Source organism: Xiphophorus couchianus, chromosome 5 (genome assembly GCF_001444195.1).
Source record: "Xiphophorus couchianus chromosome 5, X_couchianus-1.0, whole genome shotgun sequence".
In the NCBI taxonomy this organism is placed as follows: Eukaryota; Metazoa; Chordata; class Actinopteri; order Cyprinodontiformes; family Poeciliidae; genus Xiphophorus; species Xiphophorus couchianus.
In genome coordinates, this window is record NC_040232.1 from 9828876 (window position 1) to 9845147 (window position 16272).

The 16272-nt window shown below is 39.3% G+C and overlaps 2 protein-coding genes across 4 annotated transcripts in view; both read right to left on the reverse strand.

The window, feature by feature from the left end:
* Positions 1–1694: 1694 nt before the first annotated feature.
* Positions 1695–8823, reverse strand: LOC114143982 (zinc finger protein Gfi-1b-like). The gene is made up of 6 exons (XM_028016398.1): positions 8451–8823; positions 5422–5696; positions 4553–4761; positions 3811–3924; positions 3556–3721; positions 1695–2431 (listed from the first exon to the last, which is right to left on the reverse strand). Exons 2-6 carry the CDS (start codon positions 5681–5683, stop codon positions 2253–2255), a joined length of 930 nt encoding a protein of 309 aa, XP_027872199.1. The 5' UTR covers positions 5684–5696; positions 8451–8823; the 3' UTR covers positions 1695–2252.
* A 2375-nt stretch (positions 8824–11198) lies between these two features.
* evi5l (ecotropic viral integration site 5 like) overlaps positions 11199–16272 on the reverse strand; it is a 42534-nt gene continuing 37460 nt past the window's right edge. For 2 of the 3 annotated variants that reach the window (XM_028018255.1, XM_028018253.1), the window contains one exon: positions 11199–15617. In XM_028018255.1, the coding sequence (XP_027874056.1) occupies positions 15300–15617 (318 nt within the window). In that variant the 3' untranslated portion in view covers positions 11199–15299. The remainder of the gene's footprint in view (positions 15618–16272) is intronic. The other variant, XM_028018254.1, reaches the window with a different exon arrangement.

The following is a 16272-nucleotide window of genomic DNA, read 5'->3' on the forward strand; positions in this document are numbered from 1 at the left end:
GCATGTTGGTGGGATTGAGGAGGTCTTCGAAGTACTCTGCCCACCGGCCCACAACGTCCCGAGTAGAGGTCAGCAGCACACCATCCCCACTATAAACAGTGTTGGTGCTGCACCGCTTCCCCCCCCTGAGACGCCGGATGGTGGACCAGAATCGCCTCGAAGCCGTGCGGAAGTCTTTCTCCATGGCCTCTCCAAACTCCTCCCACACCCGAGTTTTTGCCTCAGCAACCGCCCGAGCCGCATGCCGCTTCGCCCGCCGGTACCCATCAGCTGCTTCCGGAGTCCCACAGGCCAAAAAGGCTCGATAGGACTCCTTCTTCAGCCTGACGGCATCCCTCACCGAAGGTGTCCACCAACGGGTTCGAGGGTTGCCGCCGCGACAGGCACCGACAACCTTGCGGCCACAGCTCCGATCGGCCGCCTCGACAATGGAGGCACGGAACACGGTCCACTCAGACTCCATGTCCCCCACCTCCCCCGGGACGTGTTCGAAGTTTTGCCGGAGATGGGAGTTAAAGCTCCGTCTCACAGGGGATTCCGCCAGACGTTCCCAGCAGACCCTCACAACACGTTTGGGCCTGCCAGGTCTGACCGGCTTTCGCCCCCGCCACCGGAGCCAACTCACCACCAGGTAGTGGTCAGTGGACAGCTCCGCACCTCTCTTCACCCGAGTGTCCAAGACATACGGCCGCAGATCCGATGAAACGATGACAAAGTCGATCATCGAACTGCGGCCTAGGGTGTCCTGGTGCCAAGTGCACATATGGACACCCTTATGCTTGAACATGGTGTTCGTTATGGACAATCCATGGCGAGCACAGAAGTCCAGCAACAGAACACCGCTCGAGTTCAGGTCGGGTGGGCCGTTCCTCCCAACCACGCCCCTCCAGGTCTCACTGTCGTTGCCCACGTGAGCGTTGAAGTCCCCCAGCAGAACAAGGGAGTCCCCAGGAGGAGCACTCTCCAGTACCCCCTCTAAGGACTCCAAAAAGGGTGGGTAATCTGAACTGTCGTTCGGCCCGTAAGCACAAACAACAGTCAGAACCCGTCCCCCCACCCGTAGGCGGAGGGATCCTACCCTCTCGTTCACCGGGGTAAACCCCAACGTACAGGCGCCGAGATGGGGAGCAACAAGTATGCCCACTCCTGCCCGACGTCTCTCTCCCTGGGCAACTCCAGAGTGGAAGTATGTCCAGCCCCTCTCAAGGAGACTGGTTCCAGAACCAGAGCCATGCGTCGAGGTGAGACCGACTATTTCTAGCCGGAACCTCTCGACCTCACGCACTAGCTCCGGCTCCTTCCCCACCAGAGAGGTGACATTCCACGTCCCAAGAGCCAGTTTCTGCAACCGAGGATCGGACCGCCAGGGTCCCCTCCCTTGGCCGCCACCCATCACACAGTGCACCCGACCCCTTTGGCCCCTCCCACGGGTGGTGGGCCCATGGGAGGGAAAAATTCATTCCATTTGTTGAATTTTTATCCGACAAACACAAAGTACAGCATGATTTTGAAATGAAAGGAAAATAATACATTACTTTTCAGGTTTTCAGAAATGCAAATCAGTGAACACATTTATTCTGGTAACACTAAATAGACTAAACTAATTGCCTTCAGAAGAGTAAATATTTAACGTTTTCAACAAACCACATAAGTGACAAAGTATTCATCTGAAAAAAGGTGTTCAGGACGCAGACGACAGTTAAAAAAAAATAAAATCTGTATTCAGAGCTTTTGTAGTACAAATAAAAGTATTTGTTATAGCTTCATACAAATTAGACTTATTTGAAAATGGTAAAATAAATACCTTTCTGTAAGTCTTAAAGGTTGCAAATCCCATAGCCAGAAACATTCCACTTGTACAGTACAGCACAATTAAATAAAAATAAGCTAATGATACTCTAAGAAGTTTTGAAACTTTCCACCTTTTTTTTGCCTTTTCTTCTCCTGGTGCAGTAAATAAACATGAGAAACATCTCTGCAAATATATTCAGATCTCAGAAATTGATTAAGAAAATGTTTATTTTTGAAAGGCTTAGTGCAGAGCGCAGCAGTAGCTAAACATGTAAATTCCATCCGAAGCTGCAGCAGCCTTTCTTTTCATATGAATGGATGTTTTAGGCCACAAAAGACACACGAGGTGTACTGCAGCTGAGCGAAGTCTGTAGATACACGAGACCCGATCAACAGAACAGCAGATGGAGGGGATTTCTGTCCTCAAAGTGTTTTCTGAGATGAAGGAGAAAGGTCAGAGGTCAGCGGTAGGTGCAGTGGTGCTCCTGGTGCTGCCGCAGGTCCACTTTGTGCTGGAAGCTGTAGTGGCAGAGAGTGCAGCGGTAGGGCCGGTCATCCCTGTGCTTTCGGCTGTGCGTGATGAGGTTGGAGCTCTGGCTGAATGCTTTGCCGCATATCTGGCAAACATGAGGCTTCTCCCCTGCAAAAGGCCAATAGGTCAAGGTTTAAGAGTTTCTGAAGGGTTGAATTGCACGTGATGTCATTCCTCTATTTCATTTCTACATGATATTAATGATTAAAATGCTACTGATTCAAATTCAAAAATACTTTATTGATCCCAAAGGGAAATTAAATGTTGTTGCAACTCATATGAATTTAAATTAAGAGTTACTGTAGATAGTAATGGATGTTGGCAGGAAAGATCTCTTGTAGGTGTCTGTGTTACAGTTAATTTAAAGAAGCCTCTGACTGAAGACACTGTTTTCCCAGGACAGTTTCATGAAGAAATAAATATAAAAAACTACTGATAGAAAGACGCACCAATAGACTTATACTGTCGTTTTCGTCTTCTATAGTAAGATAAAATGAAAAGAAAATCCTACTTTTACTCAAAAAATACTTTTTTATGTAAAGAGTAAAGAGTCCTTTTTCTGTTGCCAAGATTAAAACCTTTTCAAATTGTTGTAATTAAATCAGGAGTTGTGCAGCTAAACTCAGCATGCAGACAGGAATCGCTCTCTCTACGAGCAGCATGCGCCCCCTACTGGGTAGCAGCTAAACTACAGCTCTGGAAAAAACTAAGAGCCCACTGCACTGACTGAAAACCTGGTTATTCCACCAAATATTGATTTATGAACTCCTCCTGAGTTAAAATATTAGATTATTGTTTCTAAATGAATATGAAGTTGTTTTCTTTGTCTGAAAGCACTGCATCTTTTTTGTTATTTCGACCATTTCTCATTTTCTGCTAATAAATGCAAAATATTTGCTTGGAATTTCAGAGACATGTTGTCAGTAGTTCATAGAATAAAAGAACAATGTTCATTTCACTCAAACATATACCTATAAAAAGTAAAATAAGAGAAACCGATCATTCTAAGTGGTCTCTTAATTTTTTCCAAACCTGTATATAAAAATATATAAAAAGCGCAGCAGTTTATAGAACTGTTGAACATTTTTATACATTGTGTTACACACCAGTTTGCATCTCATTACAGTATTGGTGTGTCACAGCTGCAGTGTACAACATTAAGTTTCAGTAACTATCAGAAGCTCAACTCAGCATCTTTGTGTCAACAATGCTAGCGGCTAGCATAAACCTGCCTGTGTGAATGAATGTGTGTTTCTTCATGTCCGACTTCTGGTGGAATCTCTTGCCGCAGTACTGACAGGGGTAGGGCCGCGTGTCCGAATGTATGAGCAGGTGAGTGGAGAGGGTGGAGGAGCGCTTGAAAACTTTCCCACACACTTCACAGCCGAAGGTCTTCTCCTGAAACGTGAAAGTAAGAGTCGTTAAAATACAACATTCAGTGCTGCTTTCTGAATATAAATCATCTGTAAAGCATCTGTGGCTCTGACCTTGCCCCTGTGTGAAGACTTCTTATTATCAGCCCTGCTGGCCTTGAAGTGGGTAGCTTTGTTTCCATGACTTTTACATATATGTGTCTTCAGGCTTGACAGAGATGAAAATATCTGCAGAAAAGAGATGAATGATGTTTAACTAGACTAGTCAGGGAGTCTGGTTAAACATTAGAAAGTGTTTGCAAATATTTAAAAAATCTACAAATATTGAGAGTTCTTGGTGCAAACGTCTTTCAGCTCTTAACGGCGACTTATTATGCTTTCTAGAACAGGTAAGAGCATACAAAACATGTTCACTACATTTTCTTTAAAACAAAATCATTCTCAGATAATGGTATTTTAGTCGGCTCAGTTGCGCGTATTTTGATCTCCTTTCAAAAGTAACTGTTTTAGGATCCCTTGTCATTTTAAATTCAAAATGGTCACAGAAGTCAGTGTTTACACTCACATAAAAATGGCTGCAAACAGATACACAGTTATACAAGAAAAATACAGCTGAGCAACTGTGCAGGAGCTCTCCTTGGGTTGCTAGGTAACGGGCTGGGCTTCTCTGGGGTTGCTTGGTAACGGGCTTTGCCTGGGCTGCTAGCTCATTTTCCAGATCCCCCAAAAAACATTAACTTAATCCTAAAAATCAGCTATATGGGTTTTATTTTTTGGGGTTTGTTTAGTCGCAGTAGAGACTCAAATGGAAGCGCAAAAACATGCAAATTGTTAATAGTTTGAAATGTTGACATACTTTGCCACAGAGCAGACACTCGTGTCTCAGTACACTGATCCTGGAGCAGCTGCTGTTCCTCGCCTCCCTCTCGATGTGCTGTGGCAGAGTCAGATGTCCCAGGTCCACTGACAGTTTGTCTGGATAATCTGAGCTCACGGCAGAACTCAGCCATGCTCCTGTTGCGGGAGAGACAGCGCCCCCTTTCTCCTCTTTGATAAAGGCACACTCTATAGAAAAGAAATGCAGGGTATTAAAAAAAAAAAATAAAAATCACATCGTCATAAACCTATAAAAATGAAACCTCCGACGATCAAATTTGAAAACTTTTTCAACACTTGTATGCTCTCAATCTAAATATTGCATGTGTGGCGTGAAATAATCTGATGAAAAAACTACTACTTTTTCATCAATATTAAAGAATAAATTACTTAAGCTCATACATCTTTAAGAAAAAGTTACTTGTAAGTTAGTTTGTCTTATTTCAAGTGTACTAAGATATTCAAACATGTATTTTTGATCTTGAAACTAGAAACTAGACCAAAAAACTTGGTAAAAATATTGTGTTTTTGCAGTAAAAACATCCGTACAATTAAAGTTTCAAGTCTTTTATTTTTATAACTTGATTCATCAAGTTTGAGATGAATGAGCCAAATCTACTTGGTTTTCAGATTAAATCAGATAATAACTGCTTAAAACCCCTTGGAGACACTCAAAGACTTTACATCACATTAAATCTTAATTTCCAGCAATTTAAGCATAGAACATGTTACACTAACATGAATTTTACTCCTTTCATCCTAACACACATGCTCTATACAAAGCAGAGGTGCATGAAGAAGGTTTGGAAATTTAAACGAAGTTGACTTATGAAGGAACATGTCACCTACCGCTAGATTTTGGACTGAATTGCTGAAGTTGCATGTTTGCATCGGTGCAACTGGAAACATAAATATCGGCCTGTGAAGTTAGAATAGACGCTTGCTTTTCATCTGGCTCTTTGGCTGCGGAGTACCCCAGGGACGCGTCCCAGGACTCCACGTTTTTCTCTAGCTTGCCGAACACTACCGGGGTGGAACCGGGACTGGGGCTTCTCACTGCGACCCGGAGGTGGTGCAGTCCTCCGCGCTTCACCAGAAAAGACCGAGGCATCACTCAGCTGATTCTAAGTAAGATACAGCAAGAAAAAAAAAAGAGAAAGAGATGACGCAGTTAAATTTAGCTTCAGAAAATTTGACAAAGCATGTGAAAGTTATTATTAGAAATGGTTTAGATTAGGCTTTTTGCCGTGCTCTCAGTAACACGGCAAAAAACCCTAAACAGTGGAACCAGAAACAAATATTACGCAAAATACTCTTACTGTCCAGAAGGGGGCAGCAGAACTACATTCTTTCTCTGGTTTATATCTCAACCTCATATTTACGGAAAAACAGTCACGGAGTTACAGGATTAAACGAGACAATGACATGGTAGATTTCAGTTTCTGGTTCCCAGTAAGTTAACCGTATCCTGTGAATTTAATTTACATTTTTTGGGTGATAATTAGGTGCTTTAGCCCCAATACTCCACGAAGCATAAATATAACAAATTAATCAACTAGTTTAACTTTAAAATACACCTGGAAAGACTGAATGTTTAACAGTGGTCTCTTCTTGTTGCTAAGCTGTCAAAATGTAGTTTTGTGCAGGAGTTCATGCAGAAGGTTTTTAAAAGGGCGGGCCATCTGTGGGCCGGTGATGAGAAACCAAAATCGAAAGTCGTACTTAATTTTCAGCAGGCCTTTAATGCAGCGTCATTTATAAGAGGAGAATATGATGAGTCAAAGCAGCATACTATAAAAGATAAATAAATGGACATAGGCATAACTAACTAGATAATTAAGTAAGTAAATGCTACAACGCATTAAAAATGTCTTCCTCCATCAGAGGGCCGGTGACGGCTGGGCACTGAGATTAGCGGCCATTGTTCTCCTCTCTGCCCTCCTGGATGCCACCACTGCTTTCTTTTCTACAAGGGTTGATAACAAAGGATTGATAAATAACGGTTCACTACTTTCTCAGACTTGAAAAATAATAATAATTAAAAAAAACCCAAAGCAAAACTGTTTAATGACCACGGAAGGAACCATCTGATACTGAATCTAACACTGAGGTTTAAATTTGCACCCAACAGCTCTGAGAAGAGCACCATTATCACTTGAATGCAACACGACTCATGACTCAGTGTGTGCACTTGACACATTTAAAGGAGCGCACATGAGAGAGTTCACAATACTGCTGAAAGAAACCAGACGGTTTTGGACCATGGTTGCCATGTTTTATAGCAGCAAATTTAAGTTGAATTTAGGAGGTTTAATTAACTAATTGAAGTATTTTGTGAAAGAATGTCATTCTGTGTGGTCAAAGATGTACTGACAGCAAAATATGTAATGAATATATCCAAAGTGGGGCAGGACATCATGCACTGAGGTTGTCAATTGTGTCCTCGGCCCGCATGTCTTCCTCCTCTTCCTCTTTCCTGTTCAATAACATTAAAATAAAAGCCACTAGTGCCGCAAATCGTAGCGTAAATAGCTTAGTTTGTACATTTCCAAAATGAATGTTTGTGACAGTTTACTGAATAAAAACATTGAATCTTAAGACGTAGATTGTTGGTTTTAGATGAATAGAAATGCTTTCCAACCATGAACACGGGTTTCCTGCAAATGGATTCACTTTCAGTCCACACAGACAAAAACTACGAGATTAGAAAAACTTTTTTAAAAATAATCTGGAACAAACATTTCAGATTTTAAATAAATGCTCAGTAGTTAATGTTTATATATGCATTTTTGTGAAGAAGGACATCGTTTACAGCTAGAGACTTGTTGGGTCAGAGCAAAAACTGTCGGAAATCATGAAAACTGTCTGCTTTGTGTGTCTTATATTAAACCAAAAGGTTAATTTAACAAACAATAAATGGTCTCCTTCTTCGACTCTATGGAGAACAAAGTAACACCCTGCTAAACCTCCACCACCTTCTGCTGCACACTGCTGCTCAGCTGGCGTAAAAAACTACAAATGTTACAGATAACATTACTCTAACTGCAATAATCGATGTGTTTAACAATGAAAACTGGGATATTTTTACTCCAGAGTGTCTGAAAATCTTAGCTAAACAATCCCCCTTTAAGTTCCTGACTCATGTATTTTGTGCTTATCTGCTTGTTTTGGGATGTAATTCATTTTTCTGAAACATTTCTATTTTGGTTTCATCTCTGTGTAAAATGAATGAAGTGGAAGAGCATTTTTACACTTGAATTTAGCTTAGGTGACTTTAAAATCACATCAGTAAAGTGTTAAAAGCCTAGAAAAGACAGAAATCCTACTTTTACTTAACATAAAGTACATTAAAAGGAGCAGATGCTTAACCTTTGACCTGTGTGTGTGTGTGTGTGTTACATCTTAAAGGGGTTTCTTGTGCAAACTCAATTCTTGAAGGTCATTGAACTTCATTTCTGATCAGGTTTTCTCTTCATCAATGAGTTGCAGGAGACGTTTACGTTTGAAGGCAGTGATTTATGCTGCTGCTGGTGAAGTGCTCTGTGTGCCGGAAGCTTTCTAATACAACCCAGTTCGCCGCGATCAAGATTTTGTCTCAGAAATGACCAAAGGTGAACAAAGAGTTATTCTAGAAAATTGTTAATCATTTTAGAATTAGAGGAATATAAAAATGTGATGCTAAACGTGGAGAAACTTTCCTGGGAATCCTAAAATCTTTAACTATAGGAGTGAGTCTCCAGTATACAATATGAAACCAAACGAGGAGTTCATTAGTTTTGTGTAGTTTTTCAGATTACACATGTAGGAAAGTGTTTGTATATGAGCAGATGTGTACAAGTGGTTAGAATGAAACTAAAATAAAAAGTGCAAACACTCACCAGATTTTTACATTCCTCCAGAGCTCCTCAGCATCCCAGAGACTTCCTGCTGTCGCCGTCTGACAGACTGGAGGCTCACATGAAGCTAGAAGGGACACATGGTCAGCGCGCTCACAGGCTGATCTCTCTAGGTCGGAGTGATGTGAGCAACCGAGGACGAGGAAGTGCTTCGGCGCTGAAACCTTTGAACCCACACCACAAAGCTTCCTCACACACAAACTGAAGCGATGCACGCTCGAGGCAGCAGCACCAAAAACGACCCGGCTCTGTTTAAAAATAAACCCAAATGTGCAGGAATCACAGGAAGATTGCAGTGGGGCGCAAAACCACCCACGACAGAAGGCTCGACAAGGGAGGAATTAAATAAATCTGATTAAGAGGAAGCAGACTGCGTTGGAAATTCTGCAGAAAGTGTCGACACGTTGTGTTGACATGGTTGTGTTTCAACAGAGACCATTGAGGTCGGGTTTAAAAGAAGAAGGTTAATGCAACAACAGTCTCCTTCTGATGTATTGAATGAAAACCAGGGGAACAGAAAGGCCGCAAAGTCATGTTTATTTGGACTCCATTTTCCCCCCCCTCTAATTCAATAATAATAATCATCGTGTTTTTGGTTTCTGGTGAAACTAAGCTGAAGCGAACTGTGGCGAGAATTTCTAAATTTATTACCAGATTTGCGTGTGAAATGCAAACGTCTAATAAACAGTGATTCATTCTTGACTCGTAAGTCAGTGGAAAACTTTGGTTTGATGACGTAGTAAATATACTCACAGTCATTGTACGAGTAAATAAAAAACACATTTTCTACATATGTATCACTCCAAATCGAAAGCAGAGAGTTAAACATCATCTAATGAAAGACTTTATTTATCATTTTCCACAGAACAAACATGAGACGTTAAAACCTGGACTTAATGTTTTACCAGGATATATTTTGGTACCTTTGTGATAATGTTAAAGTTGAAGGCAGGAAAATGAGCTTCTTTTTAGGTAACTGCATAACTGCATGCTGACACAGCAATTGTAGCACTACACTGAAAAACATCTGAGCCGCATTTAGTTGTGTCGACTATCTTCTACTCTTTAAGTCAAATAAATGTATCCAGTTTTAGATGTTTAACCTGAATGTGAGTTTGTGAAAGATAAACTTACAGCAGTAAGTTGCGTTAACGTTTTATTAATTTTGTCAAACCTCCAAGAGTTGAAGAAACTGGAGTTTTTAGGTTAACACTTAAAAAAAACTGAAAGAAGAAAAAGACAGGAGTGGGAACTATTTCCCAGAATGCTTAGCGGCTTGTTTCTGTATCCTGAGATGGAAGAGCGTTACATTGATCTGACTCTTGTGTTTTATTAAGGCAAATGTTTATTTTAAAGCTTGAGGATAATGTCCTGTTCACACTAAATGTTTCTGAGCTGAATTTATTGTGATGTTTAATAAAATTCATTATCGGATCAGAAATTTTGTTCATGCGATTTGAAACAAAAATAAAAATAATTCTAAAATAAAATAAGTTGTTATTTTAACTTGATAATGTGAGTAAAATAATAGAGAAATGTGGCTCTTTAACTAGGTGAGCACAGTTTTTTTTGTATATTGTGAAATAATTATTTGGTTTAAATTGCAGCTTTAAGTTAAAACTCACAATTCAAGATTAATGAAGTTAAAAAACAATAGTTAGACAACTTGTCGCTTGTTGTCAAATCAACTTCATGAACTTTAATTTCTGAGTTAAAACCAAAACTATTTTCTTGTCGACTTAAATTGCATTTTCAAGGCAGCAGGTGGACTTTCATTTTCAAGTTAAACCAACTACAGATGTTTTAAAGTGCACAAACACAAATACTGCTTTAGAAGAAGATAACTATTTGTAATTTAAGTCACAAAGATGTGTGATTTGTAGCACTAAACTGCACACAGCAATTACATCTTATCACACTTTTCAAATTTATAATATTTATTGATGCTCTCATTCAACAAATAGTCAACATAATCGTAAAAAAAAACAATAATCCTGACAAAACCAACAATAGTTTTTTTTTCAAAACATCATTAATTGGATTTAATCAAAAAGAAATTTTAAACGATATAAACTTGATTTGAGCATCAAGTTAGAAAGTTGACCTAAACATCAAATTTTTTCACTCTACTCATGTAACAACCACAAATTATGTATTTTACTGGCAATTTATGATATATATTAACAAAAACTGTGTATAAATGATTTTTATACACAGTTTTTAACAAAATATTACAGCTAAAACTCTGAAATCATGGTTTAGATTATTTTTTAATGCCTTCCTTACTCTGAGACAACTAAATAAAACAGTACTTATCGTCTGTGCATAATTTTAATCTCAGTTTAAACAGATCTGCAGGATTGGAGCAATTTTAATAATTGCTCCGATTAGATTATTAAACTTATGCTTGGATCATTTTGCAATGCACTATTTTTACTAAAACCTTAGAAGAGTAGGATAATGCAATGTTTAATATAAATATCTTTAAACATGTGGTAGTATATTTGTCTGATTCTGTAAGATTTATGTTTATGAACTGTTCAGAAAGTAAGTATAATACATTAAATTCAGCCCAATTGTCTTTACAAGCTACAGGTTTTGGAGGTGGTATTTGCTGCACACATCTCTTCCTTGTGAAACACCAAAGCTACATCTGAACGTTTATATGCTGATGTAATGTAAGGATTATTTACTGAATGTCAGACAACAACAATAAAATCAGACCTGTGCAAAGGTGCAATGTCAAAGTTTATTTTGCATCATTCATAGGATACAGGACACTGAAATGTATTTATCCCCATCATACTGAAATCTATCCCATTTTACTGTCATATAATAATAATAATAATAATATGTCTGACAACATGAGTTGGACTGCATGAGAGGCTGGATGCTGTGGGTATGAAACAGCAGTCACATACAGTACAGGGATGAGAGGAATCCCAGATCAGGCGATCTGAAAGAAAAACGTTTCTTTTTGTTGACTAATCCAGGATGATAAACCTGGAGTAACACAGTGTGTCCCATGTAAAACAGCTTCAAACTCAAGACAAAAACGGTGATATAATGCAATAATCTCCCAACTTTTATGGCACGTTTGATCATTTTCTCACATACTGTCGTACTGCTAACAAGTCAAAGTAGTGATTATGACACTGAAGGTTAATGCTACCATATTGAAACTAATTTACAAATGATAAAAAAGTAATCACAGTTGATCTAGTTGGGTTGAGACAGTGGTGAGAACAGAGCACCATCACTGAGGAGCAGTTCACCGATGTTGGATGTGTGTCAGGAACTGATTATTTCGTTTCCTCTCAGAATAATTTCCCCGTAAGTTCAATATTTAATTAATTTATTCATTTTTACCCCTTTAACTCCTTTTGAAATCAACTTTAAAGGTTAATTATGAGGTTCAGGTTTGAGCATTCAGGTTTTGAACCAACAGTCCAAAACAAAAAGAGAGTGAAATTGCCCTTTAGCATCTTCAGCCAGCTGTTGCATTCTGCCATATTTTACACACATCACAGGGGTGCACTCGTTACCTATTGTATTATTAATATGATTGACCCCATGTAGAGGCCTATACGTTTCATTTATTTATTTCTTTTTTGCCCGACAGTATCCAAAATCTCGATACCAATTCCAGTGTCGAGATTTCAGTTGCTACATCCAGCTGTTGACACCAAAAGGCTGTTATTTGCAACAGTGTGGTGGGGAAGCCAACATCCTCTTTGCAGCTCTGATGCTGGAGGACCCAGTTTCCTTATTTCGCAGGAGATGGCATCGAGGCTGCATTTTGTCATGGTTTTATTTGGACAACGTAAAGAAACGTTACGGGGGAGGAATTCTTTACCCAAGTGTTGCAAACGTGCTGGAAAATGAAGAAACTTAAGTAACAGTACAACTTAAGTTGATCAAAAGTGTGGCTGTGATGCTTATTTTAAAAGTTTCAATGCTTCTTCAACAAAATTGTTCAGAGGAAAACAAGCGTTTGAACTGGATGCCCTTAAATAGACAGAATAAACTACAAGGATTAGGATCGATTTCCTGATATTAACTTAATTTTAAATTTGACAATGAAGTGAAGTAAAGCACCTGAAAAAGTGTTGGACATAAACCATTCACCCATTAAATCTGTTTCTGTAGATGAAAATAATGAGAAATAATTTATATGCATTTCCAAAAATTACTCATCTTCTTCTAACTTTTTTTCCCCTCAATCTTTCTTTGTAGTGCAAAAAAGCAAACATGGCTGCTTTATATGAAAACACCCTATTTGATAACATATTCACTTTTCAAACTACTCAAGACCTGACCAACCGTGACATAGCTTTAAATATCTGAATTACACTGTAGGTAATACTGTGTGTTTAAACAAAACAACACTATGTTTGATATGAAAAATATTTTTCAGTCGCACTTTCCATTTTCAAATAAGTTTTGTTAACATCCTCGCAAAATAAAGTGGCAGACATTTTGACCTGTCGAAATGTGATATTGGTAAATAAACTTTTACCAATAAAAGTAAACGTTTTACTCCAGTTGAGCAGAATTACTGATAATGCAAAGCTAATTGATGGTGAAACAAATCAGACAGGGTTGCCAGCTTTTAACAACTAAAAACAGAGAATACTGCATAAACTAATCCGTCTTTCTCACTGGTACATTTCAATGTTTTGTTTCTCTTGTGTACCAATTAATTCCCAGATGGTTGGTAAATTCTTAAATATGACAGAAAAATAAAACTAAAACAGGACTGTGTAATGTACAATATCTTGATGAAACAGAATACTGCGAGTTTCACACCTTTGGTCCTCGTATACATGCACTATTCATAACAAGAATGCATCTAAACCAACACATATTTCAGACATGTTGTAGGGCTCGATGTTCGACCAAATTAAATGCTATCTGTTATATTTTATATGTTTTCTATAGATCAAAAAAGGCTTTTGCTTGTTTTAAAGGGATACATTATTAATGAATTATCCTGTACTGGCTAGACTGAAAAAAAAATCAAGGCATATAATTGAAATAAAGAATAATTTCAGACAATGTTCTGCAAACCTGATCAGTCGTAGATGACGAGAGACTTACGACCAGTGACTGATAGTTTTGCTGCTTGGATTACTGAGAAACACAAATAAAAAGAAACTGATCGAAATAGGAAGTATCAATGGTTTACCGATGTAATTATGATCAGTAAACAGATTTGCACAGACTTTAAAAATATGAAACTAATTATGGACCGCATCCAATTTGTGCAGAACGCTTCTTTTAGGTATGAAATTCATATTTTAAGTGACGTTTGGCAACCCCAAATGAAGAAACAAGCTTGTCTCTTTCAAAAAGCAATCAAATCTATTCACCAGGAACACTGAAGTGGTTAGGATTAACTTAAACACTGTGGCACTGTTAGAGAAAATTAAAAAATTCTTCCTCTAATAAGTCAGATGTTAAACTCAAAAACTTTAATTGGGTTGTTTGTGATAGCTAATTCTAAATGATCTGTCAGAAATTGTCAGATGAGTAATGCAGCTAAGCTTATATTTTCCTCTCATTAATGCTTTTGTACTCAATGTTACACAGTGTTTCAGTGTTTACTGTTAAACATAATATGCCCTTAGTTTCAGAGAAAGCAAACATTAACTCTCCATGTTAAGATAAATGTCAAAAGACAGTGAAATAAAGACCAAACTTATGAGTGCTTTGTGTAAAGGAAACGGTTAATTGTTTTTGTTTCTCCTTTTGTAAAGCAACTCCCAACTTTAGACTGTGGCACATAAGAAAAAGTGACATGTTTTCAGTAAAGCAGTGATCTAAAACAACTAAAATAAAAAAACAAAAGAGGATAAATCCAAAATCATAGCAGCACATCTTTCTGTCTCTGAAACAGTGTCACAGTAAACCCACAAGAAATGACAGGCTGGCACAAAGGACGGTGTAAAGTTTGGCCTCTATTGGTATAATGGCTAAAGTTTATACAGATATATAAAAAAATAAGAAGAAAAAAACATACCAAAATAAGTTAAAACATATAAATAATAATAAAAAAAAAAAGAAAACGATTTGGCAACTTCGACTTTCTGCCTTTTCTGCAGGCTGTTTTGAAATGGTTTAAAGATGAACTGCTGCATTAACATGCTTGCTTCTTGGCAACTGCAAGCTACACACAGACAAGACAAGTATTCAATATGAATTATTTGGAAAACCATCTTGTTATGTAACCGAACGGCGTGTGTATGTTCCTCTACAGCAACCTTCATATTGTTGGGGGGGAAAAAAAAAATGTTTCCACAGAAATCGGAAAGGATGGATGGATCTTCTGAGGGACAAAAGTGATTATGATGCTGTTTTTAACTCTGAGCCAACCAGGAAGGAGAAGTTAAGGTATACAGTGTGTTATGGGAGAAAATCTCCATTCGTAGAGACTCAGGAAATGTGGTTTCCCATCTTTCCCCACCTTGTGGTCACACATCTTGAGCAGCGAGCAGCAGCAGTTGTGATACAGTCAGTCCTCTCTGTATGCATGTTGGGTGATTATGTTTCGAAGGATATGCAGTTTCTGGCACATGGATATGGAGAGCGGCCTTACGTCGCCGTTTCTTGAAGGAACACTGGATAAGACTTTTTGGTGACGTTGAGACGACAGGAGGAGATGGACAGAAGACGGTCATTCAGTGCCACCATGTCTGCGTCACACGAACGGTAAACACTGGGAAAGCCAAAGAGGATTGGACTGATTAAGAAAATCAACAGTAAGAGTTGCCCCTAGATTCTCCTTAGGGTGGAAAAAATGCAAAGGAACGACTAGAGCCTTTCCAGGTCTCAGTTGTCCAGCACATCAGCACACACCATGTTGCTGTAAAGCTGCTGCGGGTCTGGATGTGTCTGTACCCGCTCCTCTGCCTCGCTGTCCGTGCTGCCTTCGCTGTCGAGCTGGGTAGACGGGTGACACGGGTCGGACAGCGTGGGGTAAAGGGCGGTGGCGGGTAGCGGGCTGTTGAGGAGGTCTTCGTCTGAGCTAAGGTAGTCTCCCTCGGCGGAGGTGGGGCTGGCCAAGCGCAGGTCCTGGTAGTTGGTGCTTCCTCCGCCGCAGCCGATCCGGGAGCTCGGCGCCACCTTCTGCCCTCGCAGCTGCCTGACCTGAAAGCAGAGGATAAAGGTTTTACTTCGACAGACCCGGATGGCTTCCTTTGCTACAAATCAATTGTATCTAGATATCTGGTACATCCATGCGGACACTATTGTGCCTCTCAAAAACCAAAAAGGTCCCAATCTGATCCCAGTTATCTTAGGGTTTGAACATCAGGATTTCCTGTGACAATAATGAATGCTACATGGTCAAATACACTGAACGCAACATACTTTAGAGGAAACTTCAAAGATCGGATCAGGATGTAAATTTCTAAGGTTATGTTCACACAGCAGGCAAATGTGCTTTTTTTTGCCAAAATGTGACTAATATCTGACCATTTCATGACAGTCCGAATGGCCCAATTCCAATCTTTTCGCCCAAAAAGATCTGATCAGTGTCGTTTCCATATGTGGTACTAATTTGGTTATGTATGTGATTCTTTGCAGAGTGTCTGCAGTCTAGATGATCATGTTGCTTTTTGTCTGGCTTTTATGTTATTGATGTGAGATATGCAGGCAAATGCAACCCAAATCCACTTTTTTTCCCCATATGTGACCAAACTTTTCTACACCAGTCCAAGCAGTCCAATTCTGAACTTTTCGCGCCAAAAAAATTCCATCTGTGCCACATGCATATATGGTACTAATTCGGATGCGCATCTGA